Source organism: Thermobia domestica, chromosome 10 (assembly GCF_964235325.1).
Source record: "Thermobia domestica chromosome 10, izTheDome1.hap1.1, whole genome shotgun sequence".
NCBI lineage: Eukaryota > Metazoa > Arthropoda > Insecta > Zygentoma > Lepismatidae > Thermobia > Thermobia domestica.
Genome location: NC_137463.1, coordinates 252,477,709 through 252,500,231, shown reverse-complemented (window position 1 = coordinate 252,500,231; position 22,523 = coordinate 252,477,709). Strand labels below are relative to the sequence as shown.

General features: G+C 35.2%; 2 protein-coding genes across 2 annotated transcripts in view; both read left to right on the top strand.

Annotated features, from left to right (window-relative positions):
* Window positions 1-15,588, top strand: part of LOC145661905 (ATP-binding cassette sub-family A member 17-like) — a 47,595-nt gene extending 32,007 nt beyond the window's left edge. The window contains exon 5 of the mRNA XM_081727248.1: window positions 15,319-15,588. Within this exon, the coding sequence (XP_081583374.1) occupies window positions 15,319-15,588 (270 nt within the window). The remainder of the gene's footprint in view (window positions 1-15,318) is intronic.
* Window positions 15,589-19,163: 3,575 nt separating this feature from the next.
* Window positions 19,164-22,523, top strand: part of LOC145662203 (phospholipid-transporting ATPase ABCA3-like) — a 211,910-nt gene continuing 208,550 nt past the window's right edge. Inside the window, exon 1 of the mRNA XM_081727537.1 lies at window positions 19,164-19,332. Within this exon, the coding sequence (XP_081583663.1) occupies window positions 19,188-19,332 (145 nt within the window). The 5' untranslated portion in view covers window positions 19,164-19,187. The remainder of the gene's footprint in view (window positions 19,333-22,523) is intronic.

Genomic DNA, 22,523 nt, shown 5'->3' with positions numbered 1-22,523 from the left:
TATAATTTAAACCTCGAGGTAAAAATCAACTAATCAGAGTTCAGTAAAGGTAACTTTCCACCAATAATCTTAGACTATGATTTGTGACTAAAGTTCAAAGTATTGTTTCATATCAATCGACTATTGAAGGTTAAGCACAACGTTCAAACTTAGCGCCTCATCCTAAAATTTTGTTTATCACAAATCCCAAATTTAAAAGAGGTGCCTCTCTCAAAGTGCATCAATATACATACTTAAGTCTTAGAATTAACCATGTACTTAACCATATAATCATATGTTGTAGTTATGTCTTAATTAGGTCAATAACCTCCGGCAATTGTTTACCTTAGAAGGAAATAAGCAGAGCCATCTGTGGTCTAGAAACATGTTATTTGGTAACTCCCAAACTTAAGAAGTGTTCCTATGTACCGCAACAAATTTTGAAAACTAGCATTAAAGGAAATGAATCCCTGTACACTACCATATATTCATATAACTTGTTAAACCTCATCAAGGCCAACAACACCTTCCACGTGGTAGAACGTATTACTTACGTTAAAATATTTTGGTATTTCTTTCACCCATAGGTGGGAATAATCAAGACCAATGAAATGTACAGAAATGTATATTACCTAATTTCATTTTGACAATGCTCAAATTTAAGCAGATTGATCCTAAGTACTCCTCCCAAAGTTTAAGAGGAACGCATCAATGCGCCAATCTCATAGACCCATATAATTTAATAAAATCCCGTTATAGGTCAATAACTGAGCACATGACCATATTAACATTTGACAATTATTTACCCAGAAATTGGGATAAGCTGAACCACCCAATGTTCTATAATAATACATATTCATATTCTAATAACAGTTACCAATTATTGATTTGAGAAGTTCCAAAATTTAATGGTCAAGTAATGTACCCGTCCCAAAATTTAAGATTTGTGCACAAATATATCTGTGTCTTATGAAAAGTAATAAACCCTGTACTCATTCATATAAGGGGAAATCCAAATGACATCGACCAATTTCCAGGTCAAAGGTTGCCAACAAAATTCATTTATTTTTCAATTTTTTTACCTAAGATTGTACCATTTTCAGGAAGTTGAAAACGTATATTCATTTAGTTTTTAGCCGCGCAGGTTTGTTTGTAGCGGTCATTTTGTATAGGCATGTGTACTTTGCAGTTTCCAAAGGATTCCGTTAAACTCTGTAACCTTTTAGGTTTTAAAGATAATGAGTTCAAACCAAACCCATATGAAAGATAATGGAATGAATAACATTCCATATTCTGTGCACATTGAAAGGTACTTTAGAATGTCGAAAAAAAGCTCTGAACATTGAAATTGTAAACCTAAAAATGGCCGTTCTGGAATGTGCATTTAATTTTTAATTTTTTGCCTACTCGCCTTTAATTTTTTGTCTACGTAGAGACTAGATAATAGAAAATGTCCCAAACAAGATTCAGATCTTAGAACCATACACTTGTTTTTTTTTTTTTTGGAAATTTTTAAATATAGCAAATTTTCAAAAATCGGATAATTTCACCACCAAATATCTAAGGAAAGACGCAAGTAAAAAATCCCAAATTTACACAAAATACACGATAGTTATGCAGTAAGAAGTGGATAGATTTGTATCACTGAGACTTGAATGATTTCTTAGTTATACGTTGTTGCAATGATGTGAAATTCACACTATTTTAACAGCTGAACAGATGTTGAGGTATTCTGTTGATAGTATCTCAGGCATACAATTTATCTATATTTCATCAGAAGAAGTGCAGTCAAACAGCAAGTAATTCTAGATTTGCTACTTGTAACAGAATTATAAATACCAATCATATAATAGATTTGTACCTCTGACGGAAACACAAATCAGATGTTATGAATACTCACAATCAGATTAATTTACTGATTGCAGTACTTCAGTATCTTCAAAACACAGCATCTTATCATTTGCACCTAATGATACCGTAGCCTATATTTACGACGAGGATTGGGAGAATTGAATTGAATCTTTTTGTTCACTTTTTCCATCCTTGTGGCACAAGAATCTCTTTTAAACTATCTACAAATGACAAAGTGTGGGTGCCAATCACTAAAGCTTTCCTGAAGCATATCCACAGAGTTCACAACTCCTACAGGTCGTACTTTCCATATCTGCAAAACTCTGTACACAAATTAATTAACTGTCTACCTCACTGATGTCTTAACAGCAGCGCTATAGGCAGAAAAGAAATAACAAACGTGTTTAGTTTTTTTTTTTTTTTTTTTTTTTTTTTGGTGCAAGATATGATTCATAAATTGTGCACACTTTACCCATTTAACATTATTGTCGTGCTATTTTGACTTTTGTTACGAAGTTTATACGCCTCATGACGCTTCATGATATTAAATCCCAGTGAAGAAAAAACTTATAATTCAGGAACCACAAGTAGTATGGGGGACAGCTAAGGCAAACTTGGACTTTGACCCCTGTGCCCTTTGTGATGTCATAGGCCAAATGTCAATGCCCATCGCCCAGGGTCAATGGCCTAGGGGTAACTAAGACCACACCTAGCCACATTTTGGCTGGGGTACATAGGACCAAAACCCTTAAATTTTGGAAATTGCCAAATCTAAAAATTTGGTATGGTATCCTAGACCATTGTATGTACTTCTGTATCATTTGGGAGTACATCTCGTTCCCTTTCATGGGTAAAAAATTGCCAAAAATTCACATTTCAGAGGTTTTTCACCCAATTTGTCCTCTTTGATGAGGTCTTATTACCTTATATGGTTATATTGCGTGTACAGGAGTCCATTTCCCTTCATAAGATATGGATATATATTGGTGCACCCCCTTTAAAATTTGGGAGGGGTATATTGAGCCATCTCTTAAATTTTGAAATTATCCAATGTAAAATTCCGGTATAGTAGTACAGGATCCTAATATGTATCACTATAAATTTGGGTGGTCCATCTCTTTCCCTTTCATGGTTTAAAAAATTACCAAAAATTTAAATTTCGGAGGTAATTAATCTAATTTATCCTCTTTGATGAGATTCTATTATCTAATATACTTAAATTGGTGTGTACGAGGCTCCATTCTCTATCATTAGGCATGGATCCATTTCATCACCCCTTTCAATTTTTGGGAGGGGTACCTTGGCCGACACCTTAAATTTTGGAAATTGCCAAAATTAAATATTTGGTATACTAGTGTATGACCCTTCTATATATTACTATAAATTTGGGTGGTTAATTTTGTTCCTTTCATGGGTAAAAATTTGCCAAAAATTAGTATCCACGTGTTCGGTTATTGGCCCATTTCATTCTCTTTGATGAAGTCCTATTACCTTCTATGGTTCTATGAGTAGGTACAGGGATCCATTACCTTTCATAAAGCATATAAATATTGGTGTACCCTTCAAATAATTTGAGAAGGGCACATTGATCCACCCCTTAAATTTTGGAAATTGTCCAATGTAAAATTTTGGTATAATAGTACAGGATCCTAACACGTATCACTATAAATTTGGGTGGTCCATCTGCTTCCCTTTCATGGTTTAAAAAATTGCCAAAATATGAACGTAAGCAATACGTTGTACCTCGTGGATTGATATAATTTTATCTTTTTTGATGAGGTCACATAGCGTCCAATTTCCTTTCATAAGGCATGGGTGTATCATTTCGAAGGGTGCCTAGAGCCACCCTGGGTACTGTTCAACAAATTTTGGTGTTAAATATTAGTATGGGCACGTAATCGATGATTTGACTTTTGATGAGGGATCCATTCTCTTTGATACCACCAAGGTATATTGTCAGGACCACCCTGGTCATAAATTAATGAATGAATAAACATTCAAACTAAAATTTTTCTAAATAAAAATTTAAAACCAAAATTTTCAAAAAAAAAGTTTTTGAAACCAAAAATTTTAAACTAAAATGTTTCAAACAAAAGTTTCAAACTAAAAGATTTCCAAAAAAATTCAAACAAATTCAAGCAAAAAAATTAAACTAAACCCTTTCACACAAAATTTTCAAAACCAAATTTCAAACAAAATATTTTAAAATAACTTCCACACAAAATTTTTAAAACTAAACATTTTCAAAACAGGGCTCTCAAGCTACCCCTCTCAAAATTTTAAAAGGGGTGCATTAATGTATCCATGTCTTATGAAAGATAATGAACCCCTGTACGTACCCATATAACCGTAAAACGTAATAGGACATCATCAAAGGGGATAAATTAGGTCAAAACCAAACACATAGTAAACGTATTGCTTACGTTTATATGTTTGGCAATGTTTGTCATGAAAGGGAACAAGATAAATCCCCAAAATTTATAATGGTATTTATTAGTTCCCTATGATATTATATTAAATGTTTAAGTTGGACAATCTCTAAAATTTAAGGAATGGGCCAACGAACCCCTCTCAAAATTTTAAAGGGTGCATCAATATACCTATATCTTATGAAAGGTAATGGAATCCTGTACAACCCCATATAACTATATAAGGTAATAAGACCTCATCAAAGGAGATAAATTGGGTGAAAAACCTCTGAAATTTGAATTTTTGCCAATTTTTTTACTCATAAAAGGGAACGGGCTTGTCAAAATTAAGGTGTGGGCCAAGGTACCCCTGCCAAAAGGTAAATGGGTGATCCTAAGTATCCATAGTCATTCACCCTAGGCTAGGGACCATATGCCCTACAGCAGGAACCCAGGAGCACAAAGGTCAAAGTCCAAATTTTCCTCAGGTCTCGCCCACACTACTGTTATGTAAACTTTATTTTACACTCATTAAAGAATTCTTGTATATATCTATTGATTTCAAATTTACTTGAGTGCTAAATTATTCCACATGCTTTATTTAACAGTTCTGTTAAAACGTTCTACGATTTGTTGTTTTATGAAGACACGTGCTCAAAATGGAGGGCTCAAATTTGAAAAATTCGCAAAATATATCTCTCTGACTTACGGTTCCTGAGATATGGCTCCTTAAATCTCTCGAAATACTAACTTTTTCGCCAGTATCTGGGAAACGGTGGCCACCAGTGCTATTTGGTATCAAAATGTTCACCATTCTCTTAGCTATTAAATCAACACTAATATGATCTCTCTATAACTTATGTTCCCTGATATGGCTCCTAAATTCTCCTGAAATAGGACCTTTTTTGCCAATGCTCGGGAACGGTAAGAGTGACGCAGAGTTCTATCGAATAGAGGGTTCAAAATTAAACAAAATCACAAATAATAGACTAACACAGACATAGGGAATTCAGCAACGAATTTCCAAGTACATTGAAAATAAGAATATATATATATATATATATATATATATATATATATATATATACAGGGTGGTTCAGTAATGTTGGACAGCCCTGAATAAATCGGAAACCAGCAGAGATATTAGCAAGAGTGTGGTGGATCCAGATACTTGTGGAAGGGGGGCGTCTTTTGAGGTACTACACAATGTTACCAGGTCAACAGTGTTGCCAGCTTAGTACAAAGTTGCATTTTTTTAAATGAAACATTTAGAAGTTTATGCCATCAAAAGAATTAGTACAGAATATGAATACGAACAAGCGAAACCGCATCTGTCAGTGTTGTCAAATAAGGAAGTTATAAAGCTTCAAAGATCAAGAAATTAGAGTGTCCGTAGAGCAAAACTAGCAAAAAGGCAAGAAAAATAATACTTCGGAATGAAAAGGAGGAACCAAAAGAGTAAACCAAAGAACGCACAGCATCCAGTGAGTAACATGGTTGCCACAGCAAAGGGGGAAAAAAATTGAAAATTTTGCAGTTGCCATAGGAGGAAAAGTGCCCATATGACATAATGCTGGAAACACCATAGAAAGTCCATGTAAGATTAAGGAATCCTAATAACGTTTGTTCGAAAGCGATATCTCTAACCCTTCCCGAGATACACCAAAGGTATGCGGGGTTTGCAACACTGCATAATAATTCCCTCGCCCTCCAAACTACGGCAACGAGTAATGAAAATGACCCGCTCAACAAAATGTAAGAACTACACGAGTCTAATCGTAAAATAGAAGGCAATGATACCTTTATGTTTACAAGAACATATGAAGTGTGGGATTTTCCCCGTAACTCGTATGGGACACGAAGACATCATTGTCATGCAACGTCCGTGACAATATACACAATTCTATACTCTCTCCTTTAGATCCCCTAAAAATTAAAAATGTTCACTCTTGGCAAAAATAAAAAAAAAATCCAACTTTAGAGTGGTTTCATAGGGAACTGAAAAATCTTTCCCATGTTATTTATATGGAACACCTTTCACACCTCCAAATTATTGGGCACTTCCTGTAGGGTTACAATGCTTAACTTTGACATGATTGTAGCTTTTCAGAACTAACGGACAGAAAAATTGCCAAATTAAATATTTTTAATTTTTAGGGGATCTAAAGGAGAGGTGAAGAAATTCCCCATGTTATTTAAATGGGCCTTTTTTTGGACCTATAATCTCATATTTTAGGTACTTGGAATTGAAATAAAAACTTAAAATTCTGTATGCTTATACGTTTTCGTTAGCGTTAACTAAGTAATTCGCTAAAAATAAAAATTTACAAATGTAGAGTGTTTTTATGGGAAACTGAAAAATCTTCCCCCATGTTATTTATATGGGACATCTTCTACACCCCAAAATGTTTAGAGACTTCCGGCAGGACTAGAATGATGAAATTTCGTAAGAGCGTAGCCTTCCGGGACTAACGTACAGAAAAATTGCCAAAAGTGAATATTTTTAGTTTTTAAGGGGTCTAAAGGGGGGATGAAGAAATTCCCATGTTATTTAAATGTGCGTTTTCTTAGGATTAAAAAATCTTATCTTTTAGATAGTTGAGATAGGAAAAAAAACTTGAAATTTGGTAGAATTGTGGATTTAAGAGGTGCGAGGCCGTAGGCCGAGTAAATGTGAGGATCTAGGGGACGAAGTCCCCAGCTGTGCCAAATTCGGGGAATGTGATTAAAGAGTAAATACACAAAATTCACTCTTCGTGCATAGGCTAAGAGACGGAGGCCGTAGGCCGGGCAAACGCGGGGCCCTGGGGGCGTATACTAATACAAAATTATTACATAAATTTCATCTTTTGGACAAAACAGACTCTAAGTACGCTCAAAAATTGTGTTTTACAAGCGTAGTTGCAATCCTTGATGTAAAACTTATCTCTACTTTAGAAATTTCATCGTTTTCTGGTTAAAGTGCAACTCAATTTGGATTTTTAAGGGAAAATAATATCATTTCTATGGTAGGTATAATAGTTTCTCAGAAAACGGCAGTTAAGCGTTATACATTTATTTATAACTAGATGTCTTTACGGTGCAGATTAAGGATACGTGTACAAATACAAAATCATTACCTAGATAGATAGGACAAAACACATTCTTAGTACGTTCAAAAATGTAATTTTGTAAGGGAAGTTGCAATTCTTAGAGCAGCTTTACTTTAGGGGCTTAAATATCGTGGCTAACATTCCAGCGTTTTCTGGGCAAAATTCGACTCAAACTGCATTTAGGGGTAGACCCAACTAAAACTACTTTTATGGTAACATTTTCTCAGCAAATGACAGATATATTATACATTTATCTATAACTAGATGTCTCAATGGTGCAAATTAAGAATAAGAATACAAATACAAATCCATTACACAAATCAGATCTTTTCAACCAAACGGACTTAGTTCCTTCAAGCGTGGTATTTTGTCAAGTTGTATTATCGTGTAGGTATTTTGTAAGTTGTGTTCCCCAGTGCATGCATTTTGTAAGTTGAATGTCTTAGTGCAACTTTACTTTAGATAGCATAGATCTAATCATTATTACTAAAATTGTGAACCAAACACGGCTACGTTAAATGAAAACTATCATCAACTTTTACTAGGTTGCTTACTTACACAGACAGATTTGTTCCACAATCCAGGTGGAATGAGGAATCTGAAATAGGGCTTTATACAGGGTCGTTTTGACATATGATTAGCGTCATATAAAAGGCCTGACTACTGCAGGAAACATGTTAGTCGAATTCTTTAGTAATCACGCGTCAGAATGATTCTGCATAAGTTCCCGCAGCGAGTAAAACTACGCGATTAGCACGGGTGTTAAGGTGCCGAAGGCGCTATTTGAATTTTTCTGGTTTAATATTCCACGGTTATAGTCCGAATCTAAAAAGAGCAGTGATGATATTTGAATTTTTCTGGTTTAATATTCCACAGTTATAGTCCGAATCTAAAAGGAGCAGTGATGATTATCAAAATGGTGGACTGAAGGAAATGGAAAGCACCGAAAAATCCAAGCACACTATGGGTCCTACATAAAGTCTTCCTGGGGAAAAAAGGGATCGAAACAGCGATCTCGTGCGCCAGAGGTGATCTATCTACTGAGCTATTTACAGCTAATTTTATTAAAACCTGCTAGTATATTTAACCTACTTCAATTCTCCAAGTGTTTTGCAAGTTCTTGCTTTTGCATCATGATTGCTGTACTTCATATATCACATGATCTTCAACAATAACAAGCTCAAGTATGAATTCTCTAATTCTTGTTTATAGTAGCATATATTCAAAACAATTTCACGCTATCTCTCAGTACTGGTTCATACTTGATACTATGCACACCTGAAGATAATAACAGTTCCGAATAAGAACACTTTTATCCAGAAACAATCGCAGGATTTTTCCAAGGGCGGGGAAGGGGCAAAAGACCGACATACATTGATGCACATAACGCATAATGCAAAACAATTATTATTGAGGCTTATTGCATAACTTTGTGGACTACATTAAATAGGTCTATATTAAATAGGTCTACATTAAATATTCTAGTAGGTGTAACCAAATATAATGTGCCTTCACGTGTGTTTCCGGATAAAAGCGTTTTGAAACAACCAAACACCTTTCGAAAATGCAAGGTAAAGCGATTATCCCCTTGCCTCCGCTGCGGTCGCTCATGGCCTTATCGCTGACAGAGTATATTGCTTTGTTTAATGGTGCCATTCACCTAGTTCGCCCGAACCGGTTATTAAAATCTCTCAGGTTCTTGGAATCGGTTGTTAAAATTATATCTCCACTACCATATCCGGTCGTTACGGAAACAGCAATTTTCTAATGTTACGAGGTGTCCAAAAACCTTTAAAACTAAAAAAAAAAAAAAAATAAATAAAAATAAAAATGAGTGAGTATGGAACCAGGCCGATAGCCAGCCCAAAAACACCGTCCTCCACAATGAATACCATGTCCATGGGTTTCCTCGAGGTACTCCTGTTTCCTCCCTTCTTCTCATTCTATCAATTCTTCCATCACCATTCACTTGCCTTAATCATCGTCTTCCTTAGCCTAAAGGGTATAATCATTGGATGTTAAACTGAAATATTTCATTTTTCCACAATGCACAGAGGCCTGCTAGGTTGGGAGTCCCATTGAAGTTAGTTCCACAGCTAAGCGTTTCGGAGACAAATGTCATTGTTTAATGTTTAGGTGGCCACACGGGAAAGTGACACTTGAATGGCAATATAGTTGCTTTCAAATAAATTTTATTAGACTATTTTCCCGGTGTGCCAAATAGGATGCAATTTGCAAGTTGAAAGACGCCATTACTCTTCAACCCTTTCCAAATAAGTTTCCGTATCTTGCAAAATGCGTACGTTTTGACCTTACTATTCTGTCGAGCACCCAAGAAAACATCCCAGTACTAGAAATGAAGCATGTATCTCAATGGTTTCTTCAAACATTTTTCAAAATCTGTTCAATTTTGAACTTTTAACGCTCATAATTCGAACAAGCTTGCGATCGAAGATTTCTCTGGTTGCCTAATTGTTTCATATGTAAAAAGAAGTCGACTGAGCATAGTATCAACATGAAGTCAGAGTAACACCCCACAATCTTTCCTAATAAGTGAAATTAATTAATATAGTATTTTCCTCTAACGGATTCAGGCAACTATTCGTGATTATATGAAAGCTCAAAAACATAAATAGATTATTTTCAAGAAGATATAATATTTTACCTAAGCAAATTAAGTTTCAGCAAAAATAAAGAAAGAAAGGAACGAAAAGAAGAAAATTGAAATAACACATATTAGGCTACATATTTAACGTTCAAAATGGTCGTCAAAATAAACTATCTTTGTATTTCACGTGTGTATAATATTTACGTGGAAAAAATGTAAAACATAACACGGAAAACGGTAATATAATATTCATATTCCGTAATGAGACAACTACTTGTAAAATAATTTATGCTTGTAAGTAAAAATTTCATAAAACTGAGCACAGGAGTAGCAAAATCTAACAGCAAGCGCCATCTTGCGTACTCATCTTAAAACTGATTAAGTTTTCCTCTTATATGTTACAAGGTAGGTTTTACGTAATTTCTCTTGCCTTTATCTAACACTGATTAACACATTTGTTGTTACTATTAGTATGGTCAATCCCTAACAGCACAATTACATAGCAGGCATGTTCCATCAGGTACACTGGAATGTGTCCAGTATGTCCCTAAGAAAAGTAAAACTAAGATAAACTAACGATAAACTAAGGATGCGAAATGGAAATTTATGATATTTCTTTAGGGGCGGGAAACTTTACATTTGGCGGGAAATCTTATTTCTCGAATAAAATCGATATTTTTGCAAAACTAACGTAAACTAACGATAAACTAATAATATGAGTTGGAAATTTATGAGACTTTAATATGGGCGGGCTAATTCATAGCTGGCGGGAAACTTTATTCTAGAATAAAATCGTTATTTTTTGCGAAACTAACGATAGTTTTAGCAAAACTAACGTAAACTAACGATAAACTAACGATGTGATATGAAAAACGTTTGAAATTCGTTTGTGGGCGGGGAACCGTGAAGTTGGCCTGCCCATTTATTTCTTGAATAAAATCATAATTTTTGCATAATTAACGATAGTTTTAGTAAAACTAACTTAAACTAACGATAAACTAACGATGTGAGATGGAAATTTATGATAATTCTTTATGGGCGGGCTAACTTTACATTTAACGGGAACCCTTATTTCTCGAATAAAAACCTTATTTTTGCAAAACAAACGTTAATTTTTGCAAAACTAACGTAAACTAACGATAAACTAATAATATGAGTTGGAAATTTATGAGACTTTAATATGGGCGGGCTAATTCATAGCTGGCGGGAAACTTTATTCTGGAATAAAATCGTTATTTTTTGCGAAACTAACGATAGTTTTAGCAAAACTAACGTAAACTAACGATAAACTAACGATGTGATATGAAAAACGTTTGAAATTCGTTTGTGGGCGGGGAACCGTGAAGTTGGCCTGCCCATTTATTTCTTGAATAAAATCATAATTTTTGCATAATTAACGATAGTTTTAGTAAAACTAACTTAAACTAACGATAAACTAACGATGTGAGATGGAAATTTATGATAATTCTTTATGGGCGGGCTAACTTTACATTTAACGGGAACCCTTATTTCTCGAATAAAAACCTTATTTTTGCAAAACAAACGTTAATTTTAGCAAAACTAACGTAAACTAACGATAAACTAATAATATGAGTTGGAATTTTATGAGAATTCAATATGGTCGGGCTAACTCACAGTTGGGGAGGGAAATTTTATTTCTAGAATAAAATCGTTATTTTTGCGAAACTTACGATAGTTTTAGCAAAACTGACGTAAACTAACGATAAACTAACGATGTGATATGAAAAACTTTTGAAATTCGTTTGTGGGTGGAGAACCGTGAAGTTGGCCTGCCCAATTATTTGTTGAATACAAATTTTATTTTTTCGAAACTAACGATAATTATAGCAAAACTAACGTAAACTAACGATAAACTAACGATGTAGATTTCGTTAGGTGAGCGGGACAACTTCACAGACGTGTGACAATGATGTCTCCGTGACCCATAAGAGTTACGGGGGAAAACCCACACTTCATCATATTTCTTGTAAACATAAAGGTATCATTGCCTTCTATTTGACGATTAGACCCGTGTAGTTCTTACATTTTGTTGGGCGGGTCATTTTCATTACTCGTTCCTGTAGTTTGGAGGGCGAGGGAATTATTATGCAGTGTTGCAAACCCCGCACACCTTTGGTGTATCTCGGGACCGGTTAGAGATATCGCTTTCGAACAAACGCTATTAGGATTCCTGAATCTTACATGGACTTTCTATGGTGTTTCCAGCATTATGTCATATGGGCACTTTTCTTCCTATGGCAACTGCAAAATTTTCAATTTTTTTCCCCCTTTGCTGTGGCAACCCTGTTATTCAGTGGATGCTGTGCGTTCTTTGGTTTACTCTTTTGGTTCCTCCTTTTCATTCCGAAGTATTATTTTTCTTGCCTTTTTGCTAGTTTTGCTCTACGGACACTCTAATTTCTTGATCTTTGAAGCTTTATAACTTCCTTATTTGACAACACTGACAGATGCGGTTTCGCTTGTTCGTATTCGTATTCTGTACTAATTCTTTTGATGGCATAAACTTCTATATGTTCCATTAAAAAAATACAACTTTGTACTGAGCTGGCAACACTGTTGACCTGGTAACATTGTGTAGTACCTCAAAAGACGTCTCCCTTCCACAAGTATCTGGATCCACCACACTCTTGCTAATATCTCTGCTGGTTTCCGATTTATTCAGGGCTGTCTAACATTACTGAACCACCCTGTATATATATATATATATATATATATATATATATATATATATATATATATATATATATATATATATATATAAGAATTTAGATTACTTAATTGATATCAGATTTGTATTAACAAGTATTAGGATATATAAAGGAAATATCATAATGAAAGTATCACATTTTTGAATTTAATAAAAACATGAAAAAACTATTCGCTTTATCATTTATATATTATATTTCGCAGTATAAAGTAAACCAAGAAGGTTCTCCAGCGTTTCCACCCACCACCTTCGAACATCAACATTTCAGCTAAGACGTACCTGGAAGATCAAAAACAGTCCTATCGACGACCTCCTACAAACGTTCTGGAAGGCACGGATTCCATCGCGGTAGAACTTGGTGGACCGTGAAGAGAAGAGTCTATCAAGTGCACGTGTAGTAGGGATTTGAACTTGCGTCCTCGATGATGATTGTCCAAGGAATGGAACAGGTGATAATCAGATGATTAAATGTCCGGAGAGCATGGCGGATGCAATAGGGCTTCCTATCCTAGGCGTAGGATGGTATCCCGGGTCATCCTAGCTACGTGAGGCTTAGTGTTGTCCTGTAACAAAAGGACCCATTTGCGATTTAGAAGTGCTGTGTCCAGAATTTTTCCTTTTTCTTGAACACGGCTCAACTGCTGACAGTACACTGTAGCATTGTTGCTCTGACCAGCTGGTAGCAGTTCCTGACTCACGATGCCGCGAGCAGTCCACCATACACACAGGAGGACCTTCTACTGGTGCAGTGCTGGTTTCGGCTGTTTTGGAACTGGTTCATTGAATGCTAACCAATGATGACGTCACACCGTTCAGCTTGTACAGGACCCACTTCTCATCACATGTTAATACCCCGTCCAAAAATGGCTCCTTCCTCAGATGAAACAGCAAAGAAACACAAGTGTCTGCTCGCGTTGCCTTGTAGACCGGAGTCAAATCATGTGGGACCCATCGATCCAATTTGTAGTGCTTCCCAAGTTGATGGAGGTACTGTCGAATGGTTTCTGCACTCACAGTGAATTGTAGACCTGGTTTCTCACATGTTTGGCCACTGTTCGCCTCAATTGCTGCCTGAAGATCTTCATTTTGTACATGTGTGTGTCTTCCGGCATGTGGTGCGTCTTCGAGTGTTTCGTCAGCGTCCGAAACTTGTTAAACCACCGCTGTACTGTCCGCGTAGTCACGACAACCTCACCAAAGGCCTGGCATGCGTTTCGCCCTACTTCAGCGCCGTTTGACCCCAGTTTGAACTCGTACAGCATACACGCTCTTATGACGTTCTGCGGAGGCCCCATGTTTACTCTGTATCTACGCAAGTTCAGGGTGTAACTGAACTGCCATGACCAGGTAGTATGTTTGATATACCCATACCAACAACTGATATTCGTAACACATTCAACTCACGGTGTGAGGGCCAAATGAATACAGACCTCCACAAAAAGGGGCAGAATTTTCTTGGTTAGCTTTATATTTTTCCAAACCTACCCTCGGATCGGTGATTTGAATTTAAACGTATCCTTTCCGAATGAACGTTACATGACATGTAAATCTGCAGCTTGAAGGTTAACCTACATCCAAACAACATGAGCTTTCAACAGAAATCGAATTCAGGTTTTCTATGTAATCGTATAAGCAGCCGAGAAGGACCTCAACGAATTTAGGTTTGTTGGACAATTCGAAATACTTCATAATGTAATTATATAGTTTTGATATGAGGTCACACAAATTTACAAGAAAGTAAAGTAGTTCAAGTTACTTTAAGATGCATGCTATTTCGTGTAAATATTAAGCGCATGGTAATATTTTGTTTATATTATTCGCAAACAAAATCTTTATTTTCAAGCATACACGCCAACAATACCAGCCAAAGTCCAAATGTATTTGTTACTAATGGTAATTTTCAAGTACTTACATTTGAGGTTAATTTTTCAAGTCACAGGAAATCATGAATTTTTATATTGACTGTAAACTGCATTCCTGAATAATTCCCTCAAATTTCAATAAAAATGGCAATCAAACCAATATGAAACTATTCAATATTACATCAGTAAACTGTCCAGCAATGGATTTATTTGTGTAAACCAATATAATGAATGAGCATTAAATATTCTTCGATAAGGTAATATATTAGTGCTATGTGTAAAGGGTAACCTTACCAACAGAATAAGACTTAATAACTATGTACAAGGGTGTACACATGGAATGGGTACTGGGGATCCGAAATCGCCCTCCTGAAATCTCGAATTTTCTCTAAACTTGTCTAATTTTGGGGGTGATTTTACAAATTTTAATATAATTTATTCTCATATTGTACTTGCACCTCCCAAAGGCTTTGGACCTCTCCCGAAGTAAATTGTTATATCTACCTGACTACGAAGATTATTTTGCAATTAAAGACTATTACATATTAAATGAATAAAAGCTGAAATAAACTAGTTAAATTTGGAATTAACTCTACCAAAACAAAAATACAGTTAATAGACAAATCACAAATGAGATCAGAATTGGTCAAATTAAATCTAAATTGGAGTCAAATAGATAAAAGAAGTGATATTAGAATATGATTTGCTGCTTACTAACAGTGTATAAGAGTTGAAAGTCTCCAGAAATACGATATGTCCAAATTTTACACGAAATTCATTTTCTTTTCAGGAATTTATGGAAATTGGTGGTATTCAGCATTGGATTAGGTGGCTCAGCTGGTTGATAACAGCAATTATTATTCATTTTCCAACAGTTCTCGTCGGCAGCATTCTGATGGTAGTACAGATTGATGTTCTAGGGAATAGTGTGTTTCGCCACACCACATGGAGCCTGTATTTTGTATTTTTCTATCTATATGCTATAGCAATGTTTGAGACAAAATACGCCATCATTGTATGCTTCAAAACAGGCAAGTTTTCACAAATGTTACTTATTTGAAAGTAATCTATATATGGTCTACTCAGGCCAGTAACCATTGTAACGGTTCAGTGGTTCTCTCCCTGGCTTCGGGTCCCATTCTTTGTAGTAGGATTCGATTCGTATCCTGGTTGTCCCTTTTCATTAGGGGCTATTCTTTGTTTGTATGCTATAATTTGTCTTTAGGAGTTTCTTGTAAGCTTATTTTCTCTCATGTTCGGGCATTATTCTGTACTAGTACGGTTCGGTATGTGGTTGTCTCGTTTGGCTTGGGGGCCACTTAGCACAAACTAGGAGTGCTACTTTCTACCACACCGCTAAGAAATATTGTTTTGAGTTTCGAACCAAACTCACATATTATTCAGTGATCAATTTCCTCAAAGACGTCACCATGCAATGAATCATCGTGTGCGTATCTGTATGAAGTATCAACTCTTATATTTCGCTCAGGTACTCGCATTATAGCACAAACCTTACAATCAAGTACATAGAAACATGCAAATTAAAATTGATATTAAATTGACATATTTAGTAGAAAAGATAAAAAATAAATATCAACACAAAATTTCACAAACAGATTTATCCGAATAATTCTTTTACTATGTATTTAAATCTTTGCAGTTTCTGTTCATATATCCTTCTTCATTTTATTTTCTTTTAATTTAGTCCATTGTGAAATTTGCACGCGGAACGGACGGAACGGGAATACTGATTGCGATTACGAAGAAGATACACGCAACAAATTTAACTCATAATAATATTTCCTGTTTAGACCACGTGATAGACAGTAAGTTTCACGAATAAACTTTTAAATAAATATGATTTTTGAGTAGATATTTTCCTTTACGCTACTACGCAGTAATGAAGAAGAAGAATCCTTTCCATAAAGTTAGCTTCCATTTCGCAATCTATTAATAACTGAAAATACATGTACACTACTTTGGCAAAATTATCTAAACGTTTGTCATCACTTGAAAATCAAGTACGATTTTAGAAAAAATTGTAAAATGTATGTTCCACAGGCCATATATCCATTCTTGCCATTCAATGAATACCGCCAGAATAATTACAACAAGTCATTGTTTTTTGTTCCTCTGCCACTACAAAAACTGCAGAGTCGCGACCTGGATAAACATATGTTCACTATTTGGTTGAATTTGAGTTTAATATTCCTTTCAGCAGCGAGGCTATATGAGACGGAACCTACTGATTAACTGAAATCCAAACTACATGAGCTCCCGCCGGGAATCGAATCCGGGTCTTCCACGCCAAAGACGCGCACGCTAACCGCTTAGCCACGGAGGAGCTCTGTTGACTATTACCTATAGATGATGTCAGATATTTACATATTATATTATCTATTACATCAGATCTATTATATTATATAGATATTTTTATCAGACGGAACCTATAATCACAAAGGTGGGGTTACGAGTTGCTCACATATTCCATTCCAGAGACAAAGAGCTACACATACTTACACATGTTTTGACACAGAATAAGTCACAGATTGTCTTGTATTTCACCTAATATCCTCATTCCAGATAGGAACGAGATTTAAATATTGTGATTTTTTCTCGTTAGTATGACGAGGCTGCACGGTTATACCATTCGAAAGGGAAAAGGGCAAGTTGCATTTGGCCGACCTGTTGATTTCAATTTGTAATCTTATCGTTTTCGATAAACTTAATGTAAATATGTCTTCTACAAATGCGCCTATGTAGTGTTTAAGCTACACATTTAAAGATTTCTAACATCAAACATGTCAACGTTCTTGTGTTTCTTCATCGATATCACATGAGGAGAAGCGGATAGAATTTACATTTCAAGCTCTTATGATTTGGTGTGACTAAACATATTCGCCTTTTCCAATGCACAGAGCCTAGCTAGGGGGGCGAGCGGGGCAGTTGTTCCGGGACCTGACAGAAAGAGGGAGCCGAACGAGCAAGAAGAAAGAAAAATTGGAAATGAGGCTTCGCCCCGAAAAAGTAGTTATGCTTTGTTTAGAAGGAATATTAAAAAAAAATGTATATGTGTATATTTTGAGATTTCACTGAGACTGCAGAGGTTCATTATAAAAACTTCTAAGCAATGAAGCAGATTTTATTATTTGAATATAGCAAGTATTTTGCTCTGAGTCGTTATCCTTTCTTTGGGATTCACTACAAAATAAAATTACACTGATTTATCTAGAACATGTAATTTTGTACAAACTATTTGGCTTAACTTGGTAAGCATTTCCTCTTCTGTTAGCAAGCGAATTGTTTTATTTTTTGTACAGATGCTACTAGATGGTGCTACTATCAACGTCTGCCGTCTGGAAAGAATCGATGTAACTATTTGATGGTAGATTAACTGTATGATTCTTTATCGGCAATGCGATGTTGTCACATAGTGGAAATCGCGTCTCCAGATGACTGTAAGAAAGGTACATAATTGTATATATATATTTGACCTGCAGAATAATGCTTCGTGGTCCGTGGGCGCCATTTTGAAAAACACCTGATATACATCGTAAGGATCCACACATTTTAGTGCAAGCACATGTTATCCATACAGCAGGTGCTATTGTTTAAAAACATCAGTACAGCAGACGATATACATAAAGTAACCAGAAAGACATAGGGTTGCGAAATCTGAAAAATGAAAGGCACCCCCTCAAAATTCCCTATGATATAGGTCCAACTGTGAAGTATCTGTGTTCGGACCCATCCAGCATGAGAAGCAAATGTACTATCGTAAACAAAAGTGCGTTAGGCCTAGCACATGTATTCTGCATAAGCTTAATAGATACGTTGTTCTATAAATGAGAAACTGAATCCGGCATTGATCATTATATTGTATTTACTAGTAACTGCCACTTCTTTAAAATTATCAAAACAGATTAACAAAAGTATATTAATCTTTACGTGACAATTTTGGATTTAGAAAATGAAATTTATTCTTTAAGCTTATACTTCAACTACAAGAAATTACTTTAAGAAATCCTTTTTTACTCTCAAAAAATGTATAAAGCTTCTTACAAATAAATTTCAATTTTTCCTTGATACAGTCCCTGTCATCTGTTTGAAATTATCTAAACAGATGAACGAAATATATTAATAGTTGGTAGATTGTGAAAGCTGACAATTTTGGATTTATAGAATGAAAATTACTTTTGAACTAGATGGAATTGCTTGGAATTAGATACAAATTTGAGAAAACCGGTTATAAAGAAGTTCGTACCGGGTCACCGGCTTTAATCAAAATAACAGCAATATTTCCGGCCAGGCCGGTGAAAAACCGGCGAACTGACAACCCTAGGAAGACACGAATCCAACACGACGGAACCCTACAACTTTTAAAGAAAAATAAAGATGAATCTGAATTGCGTTCCCATTCATTTTATTTCAAGTAACACCCACTTTTATTGCCTATGGCTAAACAGTTCTGCCAGTGATGATAATGAAAATTAAATAATTGACGATTATTCAGGCAATCAGTAGTATATATTTTAAAAAAAATATGTTAATTTATTTACTAATTAATTAAAGATTGTTATTAGATTAGTTGGATATTAATGGATTCTTACTACTATATATCTTGTATTTACAGTTTCAAATGCTGTGTGGTTTGTGCTAATGTATATATTTGCTGCATTAATCATAACGTCATCCTTTCATAATATCCCTTCAGTCTCTATGGTATTCAAGCTCATTGGAAGCATAATGCCGTCTATCAATGTCGTTTGGGGCTACAGTCTAATAGTCACCTTGGAAGCTAAAGGTAATTTCTATATATATATGTCGAAAAATGAAGAAAATAGTTACTGACTATTCGTGCACAGAAATAGAAGTTACAGTAAGAATCCTTGCCACTCACATCTTTCGGGGAGTTCAACATTTTCAAGATCTCTGCAGTTTGTAGGAAGTGAAACGATTTAGACAATGAAATAGGAATATGAATGTACCATTAACTTAGTAGGAACTTACCGCTTACACCAAACTTTGAGTATAAACATTAACTAGTATTTGCACCGGATGGCACTTTTTAGAAAGGTTCAAAAATCTGGTGTAAAGTCTACAAAATTGAAATATATATGAAAAATATATTACATAGTATTTAAGATAAACATTTCATGATGATGTTAGCTAACTTTACTAAAGTGAAAACTTCGTTTGCATTTTATATTCTATTATATTGTTACTGTCACTACCTGTAACAGTAGCAAGCGATGAGAGTACTTTATTTTTTTTCAAAAACTAAAAATTATTAAAATTTATTTACGCTCTACATTGGCTGAAATTTAATTGGAAGAACTTGCCATTATTTCAATTGAACATGAAACCGAAAGAAAAAAATGGACAATTATGGCCTCATTTTTGATTTTGTGAGTATCAAGTCAATTGAAGTTTCTATTTAAAAACTATAGTTATGTTCCACTTTTAAAATAAAAACATAATTAAGAATGTGTGTTAAGATAAGTAAGGCTACAAATGAAACAATGTTGTAAGGCTACAAGCAACATCATTTCTCTTTTTTCTTTGGTTTCAATTGGCAGTATCAGCGAGATTTTTGATATGATAGTTTTACTTGGCGTGGCATAATTGCCATAGGTTTTTCTTAATTTACTTTCTATCGAATGAATGAATAAACGTACTTAAGCTTATGTTATTAAAGAAACATGACCAGTAATTATATATTCAGCTGGTGGTCTAAAATTCGCACCCACACTCAGCGTAGGGTGATACCTTACATCAAGTGAAAGAGAAAAGTTCTTATAAACTTAGATCGGGAAACGCCTCATTTCATAGTGATAAGCCAGAAAAGAATTGAAAAATCATTTTTTGAAACGACCCCGCTTGAGAACTACGACTTCTACCCCAAGCAGTTCCAGGAATTACACAAGAACTGGCATGCCCTCTACCTAAATATCCATGTTTCGAATTCCTCCGGTACCAGCGAATGGAATGATCAATTATTACTTAAAAGATATTCTCGTGTCCTAGCTTTCTTTTGTACAATTCATTTCGCTGGTGAGAGACAATTGTAAAACATGGATATTTAGATAAAGTGCATACCATTTCCTGTGTAATTTCTTGAACACTTGCAATAGGACTCATAGTTTACATGTTCACAGGCAAGGGCGTTTTAAAACGTGATATTTTTCATTATCTGTAGTTTATATATATATATCTCAAAAGCGGCCTATTCATATTTATTAGAATTTTTCCTTTAATTTAAGTAATTACTCCGCGCTTTTCATTACTATTAAGCATTCTGCTTGTTAGCATGTCCTGGGACTAATGAGTTTTTATTTTTTGCCTGGGAATGTTTCCTCTACGTTTTTCGAGCTTCAGCTTATGATTCCCAATATTTTCTTCTATTTTTGAAATCTTTGATCAGATCTGCTCTTCTTCCTATTCGTCGCTTTGCTTCCATCTTTCCCTCTATAGCAGCATGAAGAAGATAATTCCTTCACAAGATATGTCCAATTCAATTCGTCTTCCTATGAAGGATTCTGGTTAAAAGCGCTCTTCTCTCATACCCATTTTAAAACATCTTCGTTTGTTACTCTCTCTATCTATATTATCTTATCTATCTTCCGTTATGTCTAAGTCTCTGAATCACACTGTCCAGTACCCCATATATAGTGCTTCACCAGCTTCCATAATCCAATACGGCTACGGCAATTCTTGATCTGATCGCTTTGATGCAGTAAGTGTCTCTTGTTAAAGTACTTCCCAGATATTTGAAATAATAGATTTCCTTAAGTTCTCTTTGTTCTACACTGACACTCAAGAGCGCGTTTCGACGGAATACTTTTATGACTTTCGATTTTTCGTCTTCTATTTCCATTCGATATTGTTTCCCAGTATCAACTATTTTGTCCATCTTCTCCTGCGGTCCTTCTTAGGTTTTAGCTATAACAACCGTGTCATTTGCATACCTGATCTTGTTAATGATTTGCCCTCCACTTTTGAAACCTCCAACTCCTATTAATGCTTCCTTCATTGAACCTTCACTGTAGATGTTGAATAATTGGGGTGGCATATTACATCTTTATCTGAATCCTCTTCCAATCTCCACACTATTGGTTTCTTCTTGATTCAAGCGCAACTTCACTCTTTGTTCTACGTACAGGTTGCGAATAAATCATCGATCTCTACAGTTAACCCTGATTTCTTTAAATACTTTTAGAAGTTTCGTCGAATTAACTAGGTCTAAAGCTTACGCCAGTCAATGAAATACAATGTCAGGAGCTCGTTCTGATACATTGCTTATCAACTCAAGAATCTGATGCCTTTTCATTTTCAGAACACAAATTGATCCTCCTGCAACATCTCTTCTATCTTACTTTCCAGCCGCCTGCTCAATATGTGCTCAATAATCTTTCTAGTGGGAAGTAAGGCTTATGGTTCTGTGATCAGTTCTTTGCTTACTTTTTCTTGGATAACCGTTGTAACTTCAAGAAAATTCTATGGTCATTCTCCACTCAGGTAGATTTTGTTAATAAGTGAAGTCAGCACTTTCATTGTATTGTCTCCTTATCCCTTGAGCAAATCCGCTGTATGTCGTCGTTTCCAATGGTCTTCTTCCTTTGTATGTCTTCGATTGCTTATACTACTTCACTTTGCAATATATTGGGTCCTTTTCCTTCATCATTCAGTTTCCTCTGCTTCAGTCGTCATATCTTTTGAGTGTCTCTTCTGGCCGTACGAATCCTTTATGTATTCTTCCCACATTCTAAAGATTCTTTGATGATTAATGAATACAAGACCTTGATCTTCGATTCCAATCGTGTGTGTGTGTACTTTTGTTAACTTTTGCTCCTAATCCTTGTGCTTTCTGATATATTAAATCATATCTGTCGGGCCGTTAGACTTACTGTACATTATTTATTCATATATCTGTTCATTGTACTTCTCTCTGACTCTATCAGTTTCTCTTTCGTTTAGATGCACTAGTCCTAAATG